At 32.0% G+C, this 22,425-nt stretch overlaps 1 protein-coding gene across 2 annotated transcripts; it reads right to left on the bottom strand.

The window, feature by feature from the left end:
• Positions 1–2,972: 2,972 nt before the first annotated feature.
• Positions 2,973–20,467, bottom strand: LOC123262354 (protein arginine N-methyltransferase 1). 2 transcript variants are annotated; one of them, XR_006508926.1, is made up of 8 exons: positions 19,931–20,467; positions 8,047–8,282; positions 6,022–6,174; positions 4,690–4,877; positions 4,324–4,550; positions 3,874–4,233; positions 3,437–3,632; positions 2,973–3,362 (listed from the first exon to the last, which is right to left on the bottom strand). XR_006508926.1 is itself a non-coding variant. In XM_044724521.1 (7 exons), the coding sequence occupies exons 1-7, from the start codon at positions 20,259–20,261 to the stop codon at positions 3,523–3,525; spliced, it is 1,605 nt and encodes a 534-aa protein (XP_044580456.1). In that variant the 5' UTR covers positions 20,262–20,467; the 3' UTR covers positions 2,973–3,522. The 2 variants fall into 2 exon arrangements, 1 of the variants encoding a protein (XP_044580456.1); XM_044724521.1 differs by having other exon boundaries at positions 2,973–3,632.
• Positions 20,468–22,425: the final 1,958 nt, after the last annotated feature.

The following is a 22,425-nucleotide window of genomic DNA, read 5'->3' as shown; positions in this document are numbered from 1 at the left end:
TAAAGAGAATATTATTTTTCTTGGCTGCTAGTCTCTCAGATCGTCGTACAGTAAGGTCTTCTTTGAAATAATTTGCGCAAATAGCTAGGTTTACCAATTTCTAATAATTTATAAAAGTAACAACAAGTAAAATAAATTCGACGACTCTTTATCGAGAGCCATCCCAGTTCACGTCTATAAGGCGAGACATGTTCATCTCGCTTTAAATTGAAGATGAAGCGAATTGCTGAATTTAAAGAACGCTGGAGTTTACAATCATTTTCATCAGTTGCATTTAATAATACTATAGAGCAATAATCAATTAACGGTAAAATAGTTGCCGATACAAGTAATTTTTTAATTGATGAAGTGTAAATATTTCTACGTAATTTCAGGCTATATAATGCCGAATTGATTTTACTTATAGTTTTTGATGTGTGTAAGTTCCACGATAAATTACACGTAAAATGAACTCCAAGGCACTTGATTGATTCAATATAAGGTAGAGGTACACCATCAATTTCTAGCTTTGGAATACCTTCTCGCATAAGAGCTTTTACTTTGTTATTTGATCCCATTACCATTGCTTTAGTTTTAAGTAGATTTACTTCTAACCCATTATCTCTGGCCCAATCAACTACTGCTTGAGCATCTAGGTTCAACTGTCTAGTAGCTTCATGGATTTGATGACTATAACAATGTAAATAAATATATTTATCATCAGCAAATAAACCATGATTTGTATAAGTAAGTCGTTTAGCCGCAGAGTTCATAACTAATAGAAATAATATGGGTCCTAGAACTGACCCTTGAGGAACTCCAGATGTTGTAGTTTTAAACTCAACTGGCTTACCATCTCTATCAAGTACAGCTTGCGACCTATCAGATAAGTAAGACAGAAACCACTTAACTGTCTCAAGAGAAAATCCTAATTCTATCAAGGTTTTTATAATAATTTTGTGGTTAACATAATCAAATGCTTTGGTCAAATCAAAAAAGACTATTAGAGTTAATTGATTACTGTCCATAGCTCTGGAAATATCATTTGTTAATTTTAATAGGGCAGATTGAGTACTATGATGTTTTCTGAACCCTGATTGATATTTATCAATAAGATTATTATCCTCAAGATATGTAACTACTTGGTTAGCAATTATTCTCTCGAAAACCTTACTTAGATGTGAAGTATTTGCAATGGGTCGTGTATCAGAGAGGGAACGCGGTGGAGAGGTCTTGTTCAATGGTAAGATGTAAATTGCCTTCCAAGCTTGAGGGAAGATAGCAGTATTTAAAGATCGATTAAAAAGCTGTGTAAGAAAGATTGTTATCTGGGGAATATTGTTTTTTAGCCAATAAAGATTTAATTCATCCGGACTTTTACCCTTAGATTTGTTGAGAGTGAGATGAAGAGCTTTTGTTACATCTACAATGTCAATCTCTGTCCATACAAAGGAACAATTTACCAAACTACTATGAGACAATTTAATTTCTTCAAAGGTTGCTTCATTACATGGTGGATGATGTCTTACTATTTTTGCAAAGTGATTATTTAATTCTCTCGAGTCAAAGAAATTTAAAGGCGAGGAATTTGAACCTTTAATTAACCCCAAATGCTTAAGTTTACTCCATACATTTGAACCTAATGGAATATTACTCAGTGCATTGCATAAATAATTTTCACGAGCCTCCGTAAGCTTTATTTTTAATTCCTTTCTTTTAATTTTAAAAAGATTTAATAGGTCCTTATTATTATTTCTTTTTGCACGTTTATACAAAGTATCACGTTCTTTGCACTTGGTTTTAAGTTCTTTTGTGACCCAGGGATTAGGAACATGAGTAATTTTGCGTGAACGAATAGGTGCAAATTCTTCAAGAATTTCAATAATAGTCTCATGAAATAAGCTAGTTAAATAATTAGGATCAGAATTTTCTATGAGTTCACTATCAATTTAAAGAGATAACTTTTTATGCTTTTGAGCTCTTCGAGCTCAAAGGTCTGATAGAAGTTTGATAAAACATAATTTTTCAAATTTTTAAGCCGCAATAACTTTTGAATGAATGAACCGATTTTTACGCGGTTGGCGGCGATCGACGTGGGTTTTTTTTTATGTTAAGAGCTGATTAGTTTTTGGAATTGATTGGTAGAGCCGTTTAAAAGTTATTCCAAAAAATGTCGGAGTTATGTTGAAAAAACAATTGTTTTCAAATATTTCGTCGAGGATATCTCTCGAACCAATGAACCGATTTTTACGTTTTAGGCGGCGATCGACGCAGTTTTTTAAGCTCTAAAAATTATTTTATTTCATCAAAAACGATCCGATAAGAAATGTCGAAGTTATGTGAAAAAAACACTTTTTTCGGTTTTCTTTTATTCACGCTATCTCTCGAACGAATCAACCGATTTTGACCGTATTAGCGGTGATCGATATGGTTTTTCAAGGTTAAGGGCGGATTAGTTTTTGGAGTTGATCGATCGAGCCGTTTAAAAGTTATTCCAAAAAAACCACTTTCAAAAATAATTTTTTTCTTATTTTTCAAAATTTCTCAAAATCTATCGGTCCGAATCGGTTCAAATTCTCAGGAAATATAAGTTTGAGGGAACTCTTTAGAATGCCGTTTGGTTGGTTCCGATTGGCTTAGTCGTTCAAAAGTTATAAGCGATTTACATACTTACACACACACACACACACACATACATACATACAGACATAGTGACAACCTCGCGGGGATAGTCAGGGAAGCTTCCTGTGACCTTCAAACGTCGAGATCTGAGGAGAAAACTCGATTTTTGCAAAACGGGGTGAAAACAATAACTTCCCGATTTTTGAAAATCTTCGATTTTCTTAACGGGAAGTTAAAAAATTTAGTACTTCCAAATATTAATATTTTACGTAATTTATTTTCGAGTAAATTCATATAATTCTAAAAAATATGTCAATTTAAATTTATTTTATTTAAAATAAAACTATTTTATATTAGATAGCATAAAATTTACAAGGCTAGAAAAATTGTGCTGAAGCTCAAATGAGCGAAAAATTTATACTATTTTAATTATTACATTAGAATATTCAATAATAACCTAGAATATCGATTGTCAAAAAGGAAGCTCAGTAACAATAATGCGTAATAACTAAAATATGAATTATATTTAAAAATTTTTCCTTCATTTCAATTGAGATTGTCTGAGTAAAAAAAAAATAATTTTCATCGAATCTGTACCAAAATTTAAACTTTTTGGTAGTTTAGTTTCGTTTACGCTAATAGTTCCCTGAACCATTAGCCTAAAATTAATTTATGCTTGGCAGAATGTCGACATGAAAGTTTGGTGTTACTACTGGAACAATATAATATAGCTCAAGAAGCCAACTTTGTTGTAGTGTAATCTGAAAAAATCATGTCTCATTTTTTGTCTCATTGTATAGCTTGTGCCATTGTTTTTCAAGAATTTATTATGTACCTAATTTTAATAATTATGAATTGTAAAATCATTATCAATTGTTAAATACTAATCTTCATTGCGAATCATATAGTTGTATACTATTACTAATCAAGATAGTAAACTTGACTATGATTTTTAATTACAATAGTAATTATTAATGCACGATTATCTTTTGGATGTCGTTGACAAATCAGTTTCCCATTGATTACTTCACCTAAAAAAAAAAAAAAAAAAAAAAAAATTACACAGGTTTCAATTTTGGTTAATTAAAGCCAGATATATTTTATATTAATATAATGGATACTGTCAAGTGAAATTTTCGATTTACACAAATCTTATTGGTAATAAATTTTCTACTGATGAAAACTCATTAAAAAATATCACCGTAGATATTAATTGATAATTATAAGGAACAGAGAAATAAAAATAAAAGATTTCTTAGAAATAACAAATACCTTCGGTAATGCTGATTGGTTCACTGAGGGAAAAGACTGTTTGTTTCCAATGAGTAGGCTGACTATGTGGTCCCGTACTAAACTTGACTGGATTGTCAAGATCGAAGAAAACATCAAAATATCCAATAATAGCAGTAAGTGAGCCAGTTTTTTTTATATTAAACTCAAAAGGCGCAGTAAAATTCACGCAATTCGTATCAACTGTATAAAGATCGAAATTTTGAATCAGCGATACGTTTGTAACGATATCTTTAACATTAGAAATTTCGATACTTGGCTCTTTGACAACTTTAGCTTTCATACAACTCATTTTAAATCCATAAACATTCGACCAGTAATCTACAAGGTCGATGTAACGTTCTGAAAATAAAATTCATTTTTTATATTTATTATAAGTATTAATTAAGAATTAACAAAAGATAAGCTAATAATAATCAATTTTTAACTTACTCGTGTCACCACTACCCACTACACTTAGAGTGCAACGATTAGGTAACAATTTTCCGCCCGCTTTTAAATGATGATCACGGGCGTAAATCACTGTATCCAACATTCCTTCAAATAGTAAAAAGTATCCCATCCATTCTGATACAATTGCATCAACTTTATCAATTCCAAGATTAATATCTTCTAATCGTCCCTTTTTCAATTCAATTACATCATTCAAATTATTTTCTCTGAAAATATTATAGATTTTAGTGATTTAATGCCGGGGACGATTTTAAAATGAACTAAATTTATAAAAATTTTTAATTTGATTGTTTTCAAAAATTTCATTTGGTAAATTATTGTGAACAACTTATTTTATAGTAGTACCTGACGATATCCATTGCATGATAAATAACATCAGATTGGTCCACACTTATGATTTTTTTACATCCTGATTTGGCAGCAAACATTGACAAAATACCAGTGCCACAACCGACATCTAGCATCGTACAATTATTAAACAAATGAGAATTGGTTAAAAGTGCATCACGATAACTTTCTGTTCTCACTGTATCCTAAATAATTATCAAGAAAAAAAAATAATATTGTAAATGTATTTTAAATAACATTAAAGCTTGATTATTAAAATCTTATTCTGAAACGTTTTAGTATGACATTGATATATCGTTTAAGTAAGAGGGGGTTATTTAAATAAAGAGTTTTAATTTAAATAAAGAGGGTTATTTAAATAAACAAGTTCTGCATATAAGTATTTTTTTCATAATTTTCAAAATTCACCAATGAAATGCGATGGTGGAATAAATAGGTTCCGGAGTACGGAAGGCGACCGTGATTATTTTCTAAACATGTACAAGTATTCTTAACACTTCAGAATTTTTTCGCAGTAAACAAAAGCATAGAAGTAATTTTTTCAATTTTTCTTTTACATGTGCGGGCGGATTAACGGGGTTCCGGAGTACGGAGGTTGACCTCACGGTGAATTTTTTTTAAGTCTATATATGAGTGTAGTAGATACTTCAGAATTTTTTAGAGTAAACAAAAGCAGACAAGTAATTTTTTCGGATCTTTTAATTCGACGCCTTCACTTGTGAGGATGGGACTTGTTCTCCGGTACCCATACGAAGTTTTTATTTAATTTTTCATACTTTCAACACCTTATTTTGCTGTTAGTAATATGTTTTTCTGATTTCAAGCAAATTGAAAATTCGTTGGCATCCAACGTTTTGAACTTCAGGTTCATAGTTCTGAAAGAGACTAAATGTTTTAGAGCATTTAGGTACGTTCTAGAATACTATAATAGCTCAGTGTATGTGTCGTGATAGATTATTACGAAAAATTCTGAAGTATCCCAGCACAACCGCTGGATCCGACTCACTGAATCCTGATAAAGAGATGGATTTAGAAATATCTTCTCAATGCAAAAAATATATCTATATAATATTCAAATTAAATATTTTTCAATTTTTTCAAATCATTTCAAATTCCTTTTCTTAATCAGGGAATATCCACAACCACAACCCCCATATCTCCAAAACCAATCCCCGCAGCTCTAGGCTACAAACTTTTTAAAAGATGGGAAATGGAGGGCTACCACACCATAAAAACCCCATGAGGCTGTGGTGGGGCATAGGTATGAAGTAATGACGCTTGTAACATAAAACCACTTTTATATATATATTTATAGATATATTAGATTACCGTCAGCATTTCGTGATGAATAGCAAAATGGCTGTAAGTATTGAAATAGCCGTCGTCGTTAAGCACACCTGTACTATTCAATAATCTTTTAGGTATATCTACATCATCTTCAATAATTAGATTTTGTACTTTTTTTTGCATTTCTTCAATTTGCTGAAACAAAAAAAAATTATATTTTACTATGAATATAGCTAGTTGATCAATTTTTAAGTACTTTAACTCTTCTTAATTTTCAAAATTTTTCGTATTTTCGCTATCTAAATGGTGAATAACTTCAAACCTAAAATAGAAGACTGATTTAACAAAGTTAGTTTCAGCTGAATAAAATATTGCAAAAGTTAAATTCAGTTGCTATTTGTACTTATTTTCAAATTAAAAATTTTTCAAGAAATTAAGCTACTGGAAGTATAGTTTTAATCTAATTTTTTGGAATTTATTTCTATTATTATTATTATTATTATTATTATTATTATTTTATTAAATGCTCAGGGGGGTTGTCCCCGGAGTCCGATTCTCCGAGGGCCCAGCCTGAGCTCCATCCATTACTGCTGTACCACTCCGCACAACAAGGCGGTTAGTGATCACAGCAGGCCAAAGTCATTTTCCTAAGTAGACGGAGGGAACCTAGTATGACAGCCTTCTGTATCCTGACCGCCAAGAATTCAGCTTTTGATGAGCAAGCTGGAACTCTGGCAAGTGAGGATACAAAAGACTGTTTCATCCCTCCGAGGACGCCAACAATCAGGACGACGAGCTTGACACGGTAACCTGGGTAAAGTTTGCCAATTTCAAACAGGAGATCCTGATATATCTGTCTTTTGTGCTCTTCTTTGGCTGAGATGTTGTATTCAGCCGGGGCCGAGAACTCAATGACATAAATGTCACGAGTAGCCTTGTCGAAGAGTACAATATCAGGTTTGTTGTGATCTATCCGCCGAGTTGTTGCAAACGGCATGTTCCAATAAATTTTGCAACTGTCATTCTCAACAACCTGGGGAATATCTCCTGGCAGATAAGGCAGCACCGGTGTCACGTCAATACCGTAGCGGTGACGAAGATAGTAGTACAGTACTCTCAAGGCAGCATTGTGACGCTAGATGTATGCACCTCTCGCCAGCACAGGACATGCTGACAAAATGTGCATAAGCGTCTCCGGATGTTGTTTACACGCCCTGCAGGTCGTGTCCGGGAGCTGCACCTGGAGCACCTTGCTACGGTACTCTAGAGTGTTAATGACACCATCTTGGCAAGCAAATATGAACCCTTCAGTCTCGGACATCAGGCCAGCTGACTTTAAGAAGGAAAACGTCAGCTGGGTGGACAAGCCATGATCACGCACGTGTTTGAAGAACACGCTGTGCATAGACTTGTCCATCAGTTTGCCTAGGAGTAGTTTTTCCTCGGCGTTCCTGATGGCGCTCTTGAATTCCTCCTTTCGGAGTTCCATAAGAGCGTTTATTTCTCCAAGACCAAGGGTTCTTGCCGCATATATTGCTGCCTTATATAAGAACGACCCCTTATGCGCATTCTCATGTTTATGAACAATTTGCATAAGAAAGTCATCCTCATCTGCAGTGAAATTGACAACTTCGTGTGTTAAACCCAGGACTAAACGATCGTGAAGCCGCTCCAAGCTCTGCAAACCTCTCCCTCCGATCGACCGGGAGAGGTATAATCTGGCGACTGATGAATTGGGGTGCATGCTCCGGTTCATGTTGATAGTCTTACGGGTTCTGATGTCGAGATCTCGCAGATCCTTTCGGGCCCATTTTAAGACACCGAAAGAGTATAGTAAGACTGGGACAGCGAGCGTGTTAGTAGCGGAGACTTTATTTTTGCCGGAAAGTTATTATTATTATTATTATTATTATTATTATTATTATTATTATTATTATTATTATTATTATTATTATTATACAAGAAACTTAAAAAAAAACTTTTTTTCATTGTGGGAATAAAGAAGAGTTAAGTAAAACAGGAAACGAAACTTGGAAATAATAAATTACATTATAAAAATATCCATACCTCTTTAGCACAAAAATAGGCTGCTTCACGTTGTTTTAATTGTAATTTCAATTCCTTAATTGTTTTTTGTAACTCGACGAAATGCTGTTCTGATAATGTAACACAGCCATTTTCAGCATTGACGGGGTAAGAATTTAATCTTTCATTGTTTATTGGTGTATGAGGTTCATTAACTTCTTCGATTACTTCGATTGAACGGTGATTTGTGATCAAGTTGTCATCCAATTCTTCAATATCTGAAGTCAATATTTTATTAACAATCAACAAACTTTAATGTTTTACTCCACAACATAAATAATAATAATAATAATCATTTTTATACTACATAGATTACACAAGAAATTTAGTTATAACTATAATTATAATTTTATTCGAAGTTGATATTGTCTAAATCATTACTAAGGATAACATGCATTTTTTATTCTTCATAAAATAATTCGAAATATATGCTCCCGAGAAAAAATATTTCATTTGATCAATCCTTGCATAAAAAGTAAAATATCAGAAAGTTAAATTTTTTAAAATACAATCACAGAAGTTATTAGATAAATTTAATTATTTTAAGCATACTATTTCTGAAAAATCAGAGCAAAATTATTTTGCAATTAATCACAAAAATTTAAACAAATTACATTTGTAGATACTTTTAATTTAAGATATTTTATTATTATCTCAATTATCTTAGGATCATCAACATGTTGAATAAGTCCTTTTTAACGAATGACAATAAAGAAAAACTATTAAGTGTAATGTCAAATTAAAATGCATTTGAGCTCAATAATCTTGTACTAAAAAATTTTTAGCTCTTTGATTTTCGAATAGTGATATTAGTTTTATTATTTGGATGTCAAAATTTAATGAATTTTTTTACATTTAAAGTCAAACAAAAGTCGAATATCAATTTAGTTAGCTGAAATTCTTGCTACCTGGAAGATCTGTTATCATCGTCTAACAATTCGCTCGATTAATTTTTAATTGGCTGTTAGAGATAGTAAGAATACCAATAATAAAAAACTAGACCCAGGGTTAATTCAATTTCATCATATATATAAAACAAAAATAGACCACAGGACAATTTTCTAGCTTTTCAAGCTCGTAAAAATTATAAATGTCGAGAGTTGGCCGTTAGGTCACCTCTAAAAAATTAAATTTTTATATTCTTAAAATAAAAAAAATATCAACATGAAAAATATATTATTTTTATTAAAAGATTTACGAATCACCACGAATAACAGATTAATTTTTAATTATTTCGTCAATAACTAAATTTTTTAATTTTAATAGCCTCAAATACGTAAAATCTAGGCTTAAAATTAACTATTATTATGAATCGCCGAGTTTAGAATCGGCTGATTTTACGATTTACCGATTTTAGAAACGGCCAATTTTAATAATTACCGAGTTTAGAATCGGCTGATTTCACGAACTAGCGATTTTAGAAACGGCCAATTTTAACGATTACAGAATTTAGTATTGGCTAAGTTCAAGAGGTAAAGTTTTAAAGTTTCCATATTTAGTAATTTCCAATTTTTAAAGATCGTATTTTTAAATAACCTCTTTTTTAAGATTTCCTTATTTTAGATGTTCAAATTTTTCGTTTATTTATTTTTTAATTCATTCAATTTATAATTATTCTTTTTTTTTTATTCGGTAATCTAAAGACTTTTAAATTTTTATGAATTCTTTTTTTTTTAATTTCTGATTTTAAGAATATATTTATTTAGAGATTTCCATTTTTAAGTTGGCTGTTTTTCTACTTGCATGTTTTTCTACAAGCTTAATTTACTTTTGACATAATTTAAATTTTTATTTTTTTAATATTATCATTTTTTACGTTTAACTTATTTTACTAAAAGCTAATTTTAAAATTTTCCAATTTAAGATTTTAGAAACCTCCAAATTTAGGGATTTCCATAAGTCCCTAAACATAGAAACTGACTCGAATTAATGAACGCGATTGTATATATATATATATATATATATATATAGGAGACTTTCTATAGATATAGATAGTCACTCATCACGATATCTCTGGAACTATAAGACCTAGAGACTTGAAATTTGGCAGGAATATTCCTTTTGCCAAGTAGAGGTTAGCTAAGAACGGATTTCACGAAATTCCACCCACAAGGGGGGTTGCGGGGGTGTTCATGAAAAAAAATTCATATTTTTCAATTATGGCTTTTAATAGTACAAAACTTGGTCAGAATGTTTCAAATTACATTTAGAAATTTTTTAAAAACGAATTCTGTGACATTCCACCCCCCTGGCGTGCCCGTGCGTGGGCGTCAAATTAAGAAAAAATTCGTAAATTTCAATCTATAGCTATTAATACTTTAAAACATGGCCAGAATGCTTTTTTGGCGTTTTTGAGCTGTTAAGAATAAATTTCATTAAATTCTACCCCCACATGTCCGTGCGTGGGCGTAAAATTAAAAGAAATTGTACCTTTTAATCTATAGCAGCTAAAGGATTGAAACTTGGCCAGATTGATTTTTTTGGAGTTTTTGAGCTGTAAAGAATGAATTTTATGAAATGCCACCCTCACAAATCCTTGCATGGGCGTTAATTAAAAAATTATAAAATTCAATTCTTAAAGGATAATAAGAAGGCATTAAATATAAAAAAAATTAAAAATTTTTATATAAGGTAAAAGCCCTAATAGATGATCATGTACCATTATATGATCACTCTATGTATTTGTATACCTATATTTGTGAATCTATATATATATAAGAGATTTCCACCTATATATTGACTCATCACGATATCTCTGAAACCATAAAGCGTAGAGACTTGAAATTTGGTAGGAATATTTCTTTCGCCGTGTAAAGGTCAGCTAAGAACGGATTTTACGAAATTCCACCTACAAGGGGGGTTGCGGGGGCGTTGACAATGTAAAATTCCCATTTTTAAACTATAGCTCCTATTGAATCCAAATTTGGCAGGAATCTCCTATATGTGATGTAGAAATGATCTAAGAGTGGATTTTATGACAATCTACTCCCAATATGGATTGCGGGGGTGGGCGTTAACAATGAAAATTTAAAATTTCCGAGCTATAGCTCCTAGAGAATCCTAATTTTGTATGAATTTTTTGTTAGTGATGTAAAAATAATTTATAAACGAATTTAACGATATCCTACTCCACAAGGGGTTGCGGGGGTGGGTGTTAATAATGAAAATTTTAAATTTCAGAGCTGTAGCTCCTATAGGCTCCAAATTTGGTAAGAATCTGCTCTATGTGATGTATAAATGATTCAAGAGTGGATTTAATGACAGCCTACTCCCAATACGGATTGTGGGGGTGGGTATTAACAATGACAATTTTTAATTTTCAAGCTATAGCTCCTACAGACTCCAATTAAGTAGGAATTTTCTCTAAGAGATGTAGAAATAATATACGAACGAATTTTAAGATACCTCACAGGAGTTTGCGGGGGTGGATGTTAACAATTAAAATTTTTAATTTCCAAGCTATAGCTCTTATAGACTCCAAATTTGGTAAGAATGTTCTATGTGATGTAGAAATAATCTAAGAGCGGATTTTACGACGAATCACCCCCAATAAGGATTGCGGGGGTGGGTGTTGACAAAAAAAAATCTTAATTTCCAAAACATAGCTTCTAAAAGGCGTAAATTTGGTAGGAATCTTTTATTTGTCATGTAGAGATCATCTCAAAACGGATTTCAATAAATTCTACTTCCGACAGGGATTGCGGGGGTGGGTGTTAGAATTTCAAATTTCCATTTCCAAACTGTAACTTCTACAAACTTGAAATTAGGTAGGAATCTTTCATTTGTCATGAGATCATCTCAAAACGGATCCCAAAAAATTCTACTTCCGATAGGGATTGCGGGGGTGGGTGTCAAAATCTAAAATTTTAATTTCCAAACTGTAACTCCTGCAGATTCTAAATTTGGTAGGAACCTTCGTGTACGATGTCAAGTTCAGCTGAGAATGGATTTTCTCGAATTCTAACCCCAAAATGGATGGTGGGGGCGTTAACAATGAAAATTTCTCATTTCCAATCGATAGTTTTTATACACTCGAAGTTTTGTTGAAATCTTTTATTTATATTGTAGAAATTATCTCGAATAGGATCTTACGAAATTCCTCCCCCACATAGAAGTGCGGGAGTAATAATTGTCAAAAAATTCATATTCTTTAAATACAGTTCCTACAAATATAAAATTTGATAGAATCTGAAGAGAAACAGGCAAATACCGGGATGGCCTCCAAGGTCAACGGATTTAAATATTTTTCTTTCTTAATAGATAGATAGATAGATAGAAAAATTTATTTGATCCTAGAGTTCTAAGCTCCTTTCAGGACCATCAACAATACATAAATTTTATCATTTACATGTATACATTTGATACAGTGTTTTTAATACAATTTAAATATTTGATATTAAATTATTAAAAAGTAAGAGCATATTAATTCTTAAAATAATAACATATTAACAGAGAAATAATAACATTAACATTTATTGTAAGAAGAAGTCATAGCAAGCCTGTTGAAATTGTTCGAAATTGTCAATTAATGTAATTTCGGCCGGTAACGAGTTCCAAACTTTTATACCATGAATTAGGAAAGAGTTTTCATAAATTAAAAGTACTTACTTGGCAGACGTAGATAATCATTCTGACGTCACCTCTCTTAGCACAATCGGCAGAAATTCTAAATTCGATTTAAATAATTGACAGTAATTTAACTTAATTTCTTTGTAAAATAAACAAGCTATGAAATAATCTCTTCTAACATCAAGTTTAACCAGCCTAATTTTTATAATACGGAGTAGTGTGCTCAAATCTCGAAATTTTGAAAATATATCTTATACATGAGTTTATTTTACGCTGCAATCTATGCTGTAATTTGCCTGAGATGTTTGTATAAGCAGCAATAGCAGTAATCGAAGATGGGAAAAATCAAGGTCGTAACCAATTTATGCGTAACTTTGTTCATTAAAAATTTCATTATTAATTTTTAGTTGCGCTAGCGTTTTCATCGCACGAATACATACGCTTTCACAACTTGATTCTCCCACGATAGAGTATTATCAATTATCAAACCCAAGTATTTAACTGATTGTACATATGGAATCACATGATTACTGACAATTATATTTTGGGCACTTTTACAAAATTACTGCTAACTCTCTGCCTACTTCCTAGTATAATAGCACTAGTTTTTGTAGCATTCAATTTCAAGCAATTTAAATTGCACCAATCAACAATTTTTTCTATCTCATTATTCAACATAGCAACATATTCATTAATTTGCGATGGGCAACATGAAACATATATAATTAGATCGTCTGCATAAAAATAAATATTTACATTTTAACCGTTTCGCAAGATCAGAAATATATAAAGAAAAGAGTAAGGGTCCGCACACTACCCTGAGGTACGCCATTTATAATATCGCTTCCAAGATGACTCATGGCTAGTGAAATTTTCTTACAACAATCGTTTTTGGCAGCGGCAAAAAAGTCGACTAAGAATTTTACATACTTTTTTTTTGCTGATCACATAACCGATGAATTGTTCTTATTACGGGATCGCGAAAATGTAACAGATTAAAAGCATTGCATTTTCTAAACACATGAGATATAGAAAAAAAATTTGGCTACTCATTTTAAGAAAATTCGTAAAAAACAAGTACAAATAATTTTCTATGTATAATTGATGTTACGGAAGAAATTTTAATTAACAGCGAAATTCGTCACAATTTAAGCTAGGCAGATTTCAACTTCACTTATGAGACCTGCAATTACTTTAACTAAAACTTACAATGCTCATTAAAATTTTTTTTTCTTCGTGTCAATTAATATTCATTTTTGGAAGAAAGCCACGGGAATGTTATAGTGATTGCACATTGAAAGTTACAATGAATTTTAGCTAGAATAATCATGTGGACACAATATACAGACCAATTTGATGGAATTTGGAATCTGTGCAAGTCAAAACAATCTTCCAATTAAATTTCAAATCTAGATCTAAAAATACAATTCTATAAAGCGCCCAGCGGGCGAGCGGGTAACAGCTAGTATATATATATATATATATATATATATATATATATATATATATATATATATATATATATAGATAGATAGATAGATAATAATTTTATTGGATTCTGGAGCCTAGGCTCCCTCAGAACCATCATCAAATATACATTTATAATTAGTGTATGATGTACAGAGTTTTAGATACATAAAAATAAAATCAAAATAAATATAGTAATTAACAGTAATAACATGTTAATCATGCTTATAAATAATACTTGTGTTATACAAAGCTCAACAACCTTCAATAGCAGTAATAAACATTCAATATAGCAGATCAGTAATTTTGGAAATAATAATCATAGCACAGTCTACGGAATATTTCGAAACTTTCGGCTTTTGTAATTTCAGCTGGCAGCGCATTCCAGATGCGTATACCACGAACAAGAAACGAGTTATCATACATCCAACAATTAGATCTAGGTAACCGGCAAAAATTCTAAGTGACATTTAAATAGCTGACGATAATTTAAATATATTTCTTTGTAAAAGAGGCATGCTATAAAGTAGTTTCTTCTGTCACTCAGCTTTAACCAACCCAACCTCTTAAAGTACGGAGTAATGTGTTCAGCCCTCGCAATTTTATAGATATAGCGAACACAGCAATTCATTTTGCGCTGTAATCGCATTTGCAAGTCATTAGTAATATTGCAGTAAGCCGCACAACAATAATCAAACACTGGGAATATTAACGTGGTGACAAGCTTTATACGTAGTTTTTCGTTGAAGATTTCATTATTAATCTTCAACTGCGCCAGAACCCGCATTGCCCTATTACAAACACTCATAACCTGATTTTCCCAAGTGAGAGTGCTATCAATTAACACGCCAAGATACTTAATTGTCGTATCGTAGTGAATAATGCAATCATTTACGCGAATACAATCAGCATACTTACAATTATTACAGTTAACTTTAACTCTACTACCAAAAATCACAGCTTTTGTCTTCGATGCATTTAACTTAAGGTATATAATTGATATTGCACCATTCTAAAATTTTAACTATTTCAGCATTCAGGGCAGCAACACATTCATTTATCTATTCTGGATAGCAGGGCAAGTATATTACTAAATCATCAGCATAAAGCAAATATCGACAGCTCAGCTGTTGAGAGAGATCCGAAATATAAAGCGAGAACAATAAAGGGCCAAGCACACTGCCTTGTGGCACACCATTTAATACATTCCTCCAAGAGGATGCGCACTCATTAGCAAACACCTGCTGCTTTCTTTGAGTCAAATAAGACCTAATCCACGTAATGGCATCAGTAGAGAAATTCATCAATAACAACTTGTGTAATAGTCTTTTGTGATTTACAGAATCAAAAGCCTTACTTGAGTCAAAGAAAACAGCTACAGTGACTTTAGATGCATTTATTGCCAAGCGAATATCATCACAGAGCTTTATTACAGCAGTCTGTGTATTCAGGCCCTCCCTAAAAGCTATCTGGTACTCATCTATAAAATTGTTCTCAGTAACATACTTAATAATCTGATCATGTACGCATCTTTCAAGTGCTTTCGACAAATTACTCGTCACCGATATAGGTCGGTAATCAGCACATATCTCAGCATTTGCTCTCTTAGGTATTGGGACAATACGCGACAACTTCCACTCATTAGGAAAGACGCCAGAATTTAACGAATTATTAAAAAGCAATGTAACAAATGGCAACACAAACGATATTAAGCATTTATACGCCTTAATTGGGAAATTATCCGGACCTACAGAGTTGGAAGTAAGTCGCATTATTGTCTTCTTAACAGTAACATCATCAAGTGCTGAGAAATTAAAGTATACGTTATCATCGCCAGTGCAACGGGACACAATGTCAGATACATCAACATTAAGACCAGAGTAGCCAGACGACTGCACAAAGTAGTCATTTAGCTCATTCAAATCCACCTCAACAATAGACAGTGTACTCTTCCGCCTTACCAAGCCAAGTCTACGCAGATCATTCCACATCGCTTGCGTATTCTTTGCCGAACTTAACTGATTGTCAAAGTAACACTTTTTAGCTTCACTTATCCGCTGCTTCACCAAACGCCGCACACTGGCATACTCCTTATAGGCATAGCCAGTTCTCCTGAAGATCCTGTACAGCTTGTCACGACGAGCTTGAAGATCCCTGATGTAACTAGTAAACCATGGCGCCGGGGGACGACGAGGATGTATCGTTCTTTCAGGAGCAGCAATGTCAGTAATCCGACGAAGTTGCTGATGAAACCAGGTATTCATATCATCCACAGTCGTTTGTGATTCCATATCTTCAATGTTGACTCCATCAAACAGCCGTGCCAACACATCACCGTCAATACTGTGCCAGCTCCGATACGTGAAACTTCTCAATCTCTGCTGCTCTATCTTATAGTTATATGTAACAGATATCAAATCATGATCAGACAAGAACGGCTGGGCAGACTGCTCAGAAGACAGGACCATTGCTGCATTATTGACGATACAGACATCGATCCAGGTATCAGAATTTTCCAGGTGATGCGTCACTTGATAGGGAACAATATGCAAATTAAAACCAACACATAGTCTACGTAGCTGATCACCGTAAAAATTACTGCAGCTCAAATCAGAGTTGAAGTCACCCATAATAATCATGTTTCTGTAGGTTGCAACCAAAGTTTCAAGATCCTCCTCTAAATCGTCGAGATGGCCAGTATTAGGGGGCTTGTAAACAACTCCAATTACGATTTGCTCTTTAGACGACCCGCAAACTTCAATAAACAGATACTCTGGATGCTTATCTTCCAAATTTGCAGACGACAGTACAAACTCAGACACTAGATCATCTCTAACATAGAGAGCAACTCTACCACCGCTCCGCAGACGACGATCATGATGATGAAGTACAAATGATGGCAAGGACATCATTTCATCAGACACCAAGTGATTTAACCACGTTTCAGACACAGCAATAACATCATACTTATTAACTCGGAAATATTCTTTAAATAGTTCAAAATGACGCTCATTTCTTAGTGATTGAGCATTTATATGACACACTTTTAAACAGTTCTTATTTGTCGGAGGTCGCAACGTGTCAACAACAATATTAGACACACTCCTAGATGATGATGATGATGATATAGAGGGAACCACTCGCTGTTAATCAAGTAGACCTCGCAAAGGACCTACTCCCGTTGAAGGCAACAGTTTCACCGGAGCTTTGTCATCTGCGTATCGAACATTGACAGACGCAAACATTCTTAGCCTGGATATTGGGATAGGCTTTACGTACGTCAGAACGAAGCTTATAAAGAGAAGGAGGATGTCGCCTATGAACATAAATCGGAATATCTGGATCCTGCACTGCAGGCATTATGGCACCTAGCTTCACAGGATTACTCTTTACACTCCTCATGATATCATCGACATATCTCTGATTGGCAAACTTGACTCGTACATTTCGATTTGCAGCACCAGCTCTACCAAGTCGCTCCAATTTAACAATATTATTTTCAGTAACCTGAACTCCAAGAGTAGTGGAAAATAACATAACCTTCTCCATAAGTTTCTCACCCCGTTCCTCAGGAATTCGAGCAACTTATCTCATCTGCCAAAAGTTGAGATTCAAGTTGGAGTGTTCTCAACTCCAGACTACCATCACACACCTTCTGCGCAGCACACTTTATTTCTTCACCGAGGTCAGCAGGAACACCAGGCTGTACCTTTTCAACGATAGCCACACGCTTCTCAAGCTCTTTAACAGTAGTCTTCAGCAAGTTATAATCAAGGCTCAACTTATCCATCTTCCCCTCTACCGAAGCAATAGACTTTTTAAACCCATCTACTTTGCTCATCATACTATCTACCTTCACACTGATGTCACCAATCTGATCTATTTTCTCAAGCTTACTGCTTATCTCAATGCTTATATATATATATATATATATATATGTATATATATAAGGGATTTCCACCTATGTATTGACTCATCACGATATTTCTGAAACCATCAGGGGTAGAGACTTTAAATGTAATAGGAATATTTCTATCGCCGAGTAGAGGTCAGCTCAGAACGGATTTTACGAAATTCCACTCACAAGAAGTGTTGCTCGGGCGTTAAAAATTGACAAGCTATAGCTCCTACAGACTCCGAATTTAGTAAGAATCTTTCATTTGTCAAAGGCTCTCTTAAAATTAATCAGTTGAATTTCACTGATTCCAACCAGTGCATGAGAATTTCACTCGTGAATCAGTGAAATCCACTGATTAAATCAATGAACAAAATATTTGCGCGCATTCGCGCTGTTATATGTCCACTGGTTAAATCAGTGGAAATCTACTGATTCACTAGTGAAATTGTCAACTACAGTTCCTATAGACATAAAATTTGATAGAACCTCAAGAGAAACCCCACAATCCTTATAAGAAATAGAATTTAATGAATTCCGTAGTGAAATGATTTTCATTCTTTGTTAGTAGCTATAGCTTGTAAAATGAAATTTTTAATTGTTAGCACGCACCCCCGCAATCCTTGTTGGGGATAGGTTGTCATAAAATCCTCTGTTAGATCACTTCTACATCACACATAGAAAATTTCTACCAAATTTGGAGCCTTTAAGAGCTATATAGTTTAAAAACGGAAATTTTGCATTTTTAATGCCCGAGCAACGCTTCTTGTGAGTGGAATTTCGTAAAATCCGTTCTGAGCTGACCTCTACTCGGCGAAAGAAATATTCCTATTACATTTAAAGTCTCTACTCTTGATGGTTTCAGAAATATCGTGGAGTCAATACATAAGTGGAAATCCTTTATATATATATATTGAATTAAATTGACAAAAAAAAAGTTTTTTTTGTTTAAAATATAATTTTTATGAATAAAACCTAAATTTATAAAAATGCAGGTGTAGTTTTTCGAAAATTGAGTGAATTTTATGTATTGTTTAAGTAAAGTGAGCTTGTAAACTAAATATATATCCAAAAAAAGAATCTTTTATTTAGAAAAAAATTGATAATTTGGTAGGAAATAAAAAAAATTGAATTCTGAAAAAATGCACTTGTAGATTTGGGTGTAATAAAGGCCTGCATTTTTTTATTTTTCCTAATTTTTTCTTTTTTTAATTTTTATTGCTTGCCCAACGTTCTAGTGATTTTTCAAAAAAAATAATTAATTGCAGGTCTAAATTTATTAAAAAAAAAGGTTAGTACTCAATTTCAGATTTTTTTATCTAAAAGTGTTGATTAGAGCACTCGTCAAAGTTTTATTTTCAAAATTTCATCGCGAAAAAAAAATCATATTTCATTTACAAATAAAAATGCACTTTTAAGTAAGTATTCATAAAAAGAACAACTGCTATTTTTTAATTAAAAAAAATCGATTTCCTCGCTGAAATATCGATTGTCAAAATTTTCGATTGTCGGTTGTCGGCTAAGTTCACAGTCATTTATTTCTTAAATTAAAACAAAACGTTGAAATCTTGATTTTTAGCCCTTAGTAGAACATTCCTACGCGCTTCGTGCTTAAGGCATGTAAAAGGAGCAAATTATAGTAATATCCTCAAAATAAATGCTATTTTTGCCCAACACTGATTTTAATATCTTTTTAGAATAATAAAATTATATATTCACTACAAATATGATGTTATTGTTATCTAAATTTTGAGCTTATTTTAACTTTAATGATTTGGCAATAGAAAGTTTTTTCCTAACTTGGCTAATTGAAGAAAAAAATTCCAAAGCTTTTTACAGAATTAAAATTAAACACATAAAAACGATAAAAATAATTAAAATACGAAAATAAAATCCGACTGGGTGTAAACACTAAAAAAAGCAAGTAGAACTTACCGAACATCAACCAAGCATCATCTGGAATAATGGGTGTTAGATATCTATCATTATCCCATGTATCACATTTAATTGACCCAATATCATTTGGCGTTAATTTATGCTGTCTGACAAAGTTAATAAATTTTCTAAAAGAATAATCATCTAACTGATAATCCTTTATTAATTTTGGCATATCAAATAGATGTTGTAACTTGATGTGATTCAAAGCATCGTTATAACCTTGAAACTCATCTTTGCAAAATAAACAAGAAATATTTATTAATTCGTCTTCTTTTAATTCATCCCAATCATCCCCGCTACCATCACTGTCACTTGTATCGATGTTCATTTTACTAATTTTTTAAATTAAATTTATTTATGATATTTGATTTATACTTGCGTGAATACCACGTTGTTAAATTCAAAAACACGTGTATAAACTATGATCGGACTACGGAGATTGAGTTTGTTACTCTTAACTAGTGGTGGGAGAATACAAATCATGGATTCATGGAGGTAAAATAGTAAAATGAACGATATGTTCTATTATATAGTTTTGTACAATAGACAATTGATTTTTACAATTAAAAAAAATATCAAATGAAAAATAATCAAGTTATTATTAACAAACTTAAAAAATCAGTACGTGCATTTTTTATAATTATAATTTTAAAATCATTAAGTTATTTATTTATGATTGATTTAATTTAAATTCGTATCTGCTACATTGAACATTCATAATTTTCTTTTTTCAATTTTTTTTCTTGAGTTTTAAATATCCAATCACAAAAAACCACTTAATTAATTTTAATTATAAGTATTGCAATTATGTGTAAGTCATGTTCGTGTTTTTTATTTTGTCGAATCGATTACAATGTTTTTCATTAACATCAGTTTTTTTTTTTTTTTTCTTGATGAAAAGATGAAAAGTATATAAATTTGTACATTTTTTTGTGTACACGTCACAACGACTTATTTGGTTTAGTATACATAAAATATAAAATGTAGTGGTATTAGTTATTATATTATTTAAAAAAATCAATAATAAAATTAAATTGAGTGTGTGACTAATACACATTTAAAATCGGGCGCTTGATTTCATTACAAATGTTACAAATGTTGAGTATTTGTGGTATTTGTAATTCAATGGATTAAAATTGCGAAATTTTCTTGCAAATGAAGTTTCTTACACTAGGTGGAGACATAACGTATAATCTAGTACAATTATGGAGTGGAAACCAACGCCTTGTATTGTATACCTTTTATTTTTAATAAATAAAAAAAAAAAAAAAAAAAAAAAACAACTATGGAGGGTATTGTTATGCTTCCATCTAGTGGATGTTATTTTTATTTATTGAAAACTTTACTTACTCTGTAGTTCTTTCGCCCGGGAGTATTAAAAATTAAAATACTCGGTTTCAGCGCGGGAAAGGAATCATTAAAAAAAAAAGAATTCTATTTAGACGTTATTTAATTTTGATCAAAATTATTTAATTGGTTTCAATTTATTATTCAAGTTGACAAAATATCAAAAAGCTTCAAAATAGAAAATTGAGGTTTACAATGACGTGATCTTAGCAATCTAAGCTCTCAATGAGAAGTGTCGTTACATAGTTTTTCCGAAGAGCTTCAAACTCCGTTCTTCTCCCACCATAACTCCCATACATATATCCGCTCTTGTACATATATAAGTACACATATTTCTACTACATATAAATGATTTTCACACACTAATATATAATATTTTCTATTATATTCACATATATTTATTTATAAATTATATATATTGCAGTGCATTAATATTCGTATTTTGCAAATTAGATTAAGCTTATTACTATTTCTATCAATCTATAATCTATTAAAACTATGAAATAGTTTAATTGTTAATGTAAGAGATAAATATCATTTAATAATATTGGATACAGAATATAAATTGTTAATTTAATTTTTATATATTTCGTTGCAATGTTATATTAAAGCAAGTTTAACAAAAATATATTATTTAACGATCTTATTTTTTGTTACATATTTGTTACGTTATTATTTAGCCGTTGAAACAAGGGATCATAGAATTTTTCTCACACGTGTCTTTTATGGCTTTTCCTCAGAATCTCAAGTACCTAAGGTTTCTCAGAACTCAACTACAATGTCCCTTTGTACTCGATAATAGCTTATATTTATTTGAAACAAAATATACTCTATATAATAAATATTCTACGATACAGAACCTAAACTTTCTAATTTGGACAGTGTTCACTATTTAAATTATGAATTAATAAAATAATTTAATATATAATCTAAATTACATTTAAATTTGCACTTCATTGGCTGGTAGCGTCACCTACTGGATGCATCTAGAGGCATTACAGTAGAAGTAAGGGGAGAACCGTATGGAGACTATACACTGTGTATAGACATACTTCTACCTTAAATAAACAAAATAAACCGGCTGAATTTATTGTAGCCAACCTAGCGACTATACCACAGTTCTAATGATATAATGCATGCCAACA

Source organism: Cotesia glomerata, linkage group LG4 (assembly GCF_020080835.1).
Source record: "Cotesia glomerata isolate CgM1 linkage group LG4, MPM_Cglom_v2.3, whole genome shotgun sequence".
In the NCBI taxonomy this organism is placed as follows: Eukaryota; Metazoa; Arthropoda; class Insecta; order Hymenoptera; family Braconidae; genus Cotesia; species Cotesia glomerata.
Note: the sequence above shows the minus strand (reverse complement) of the source record. Positions and strands in the feature narration are given on the sequence as shown.

Excerpts from the sequence above, each read along its gene's own strand:
- LOC123262354 (XM_044724521.1), bottom strand. The coding sequence starts at position 20,261 with ATGAACATCGATACAAGTGACAGTGATGGTAGCGGGGATGATTGGGAT. Across the intron at positions 6,175-8,046 it reads CCTATTTTTGTGCTAAAGAG|CAAATTGAAGAAATGCAAAA; the intron begins GTATGGATATTT and ends TTTTTGTTTCAG. Across the intron at positions 4,551-4,689 it reads CATGCAATGGATATCGTCAG|AGAAAATAATTTGAATGATG; the intron begins GTACTACTATAA and ends TAATATTTTCAG.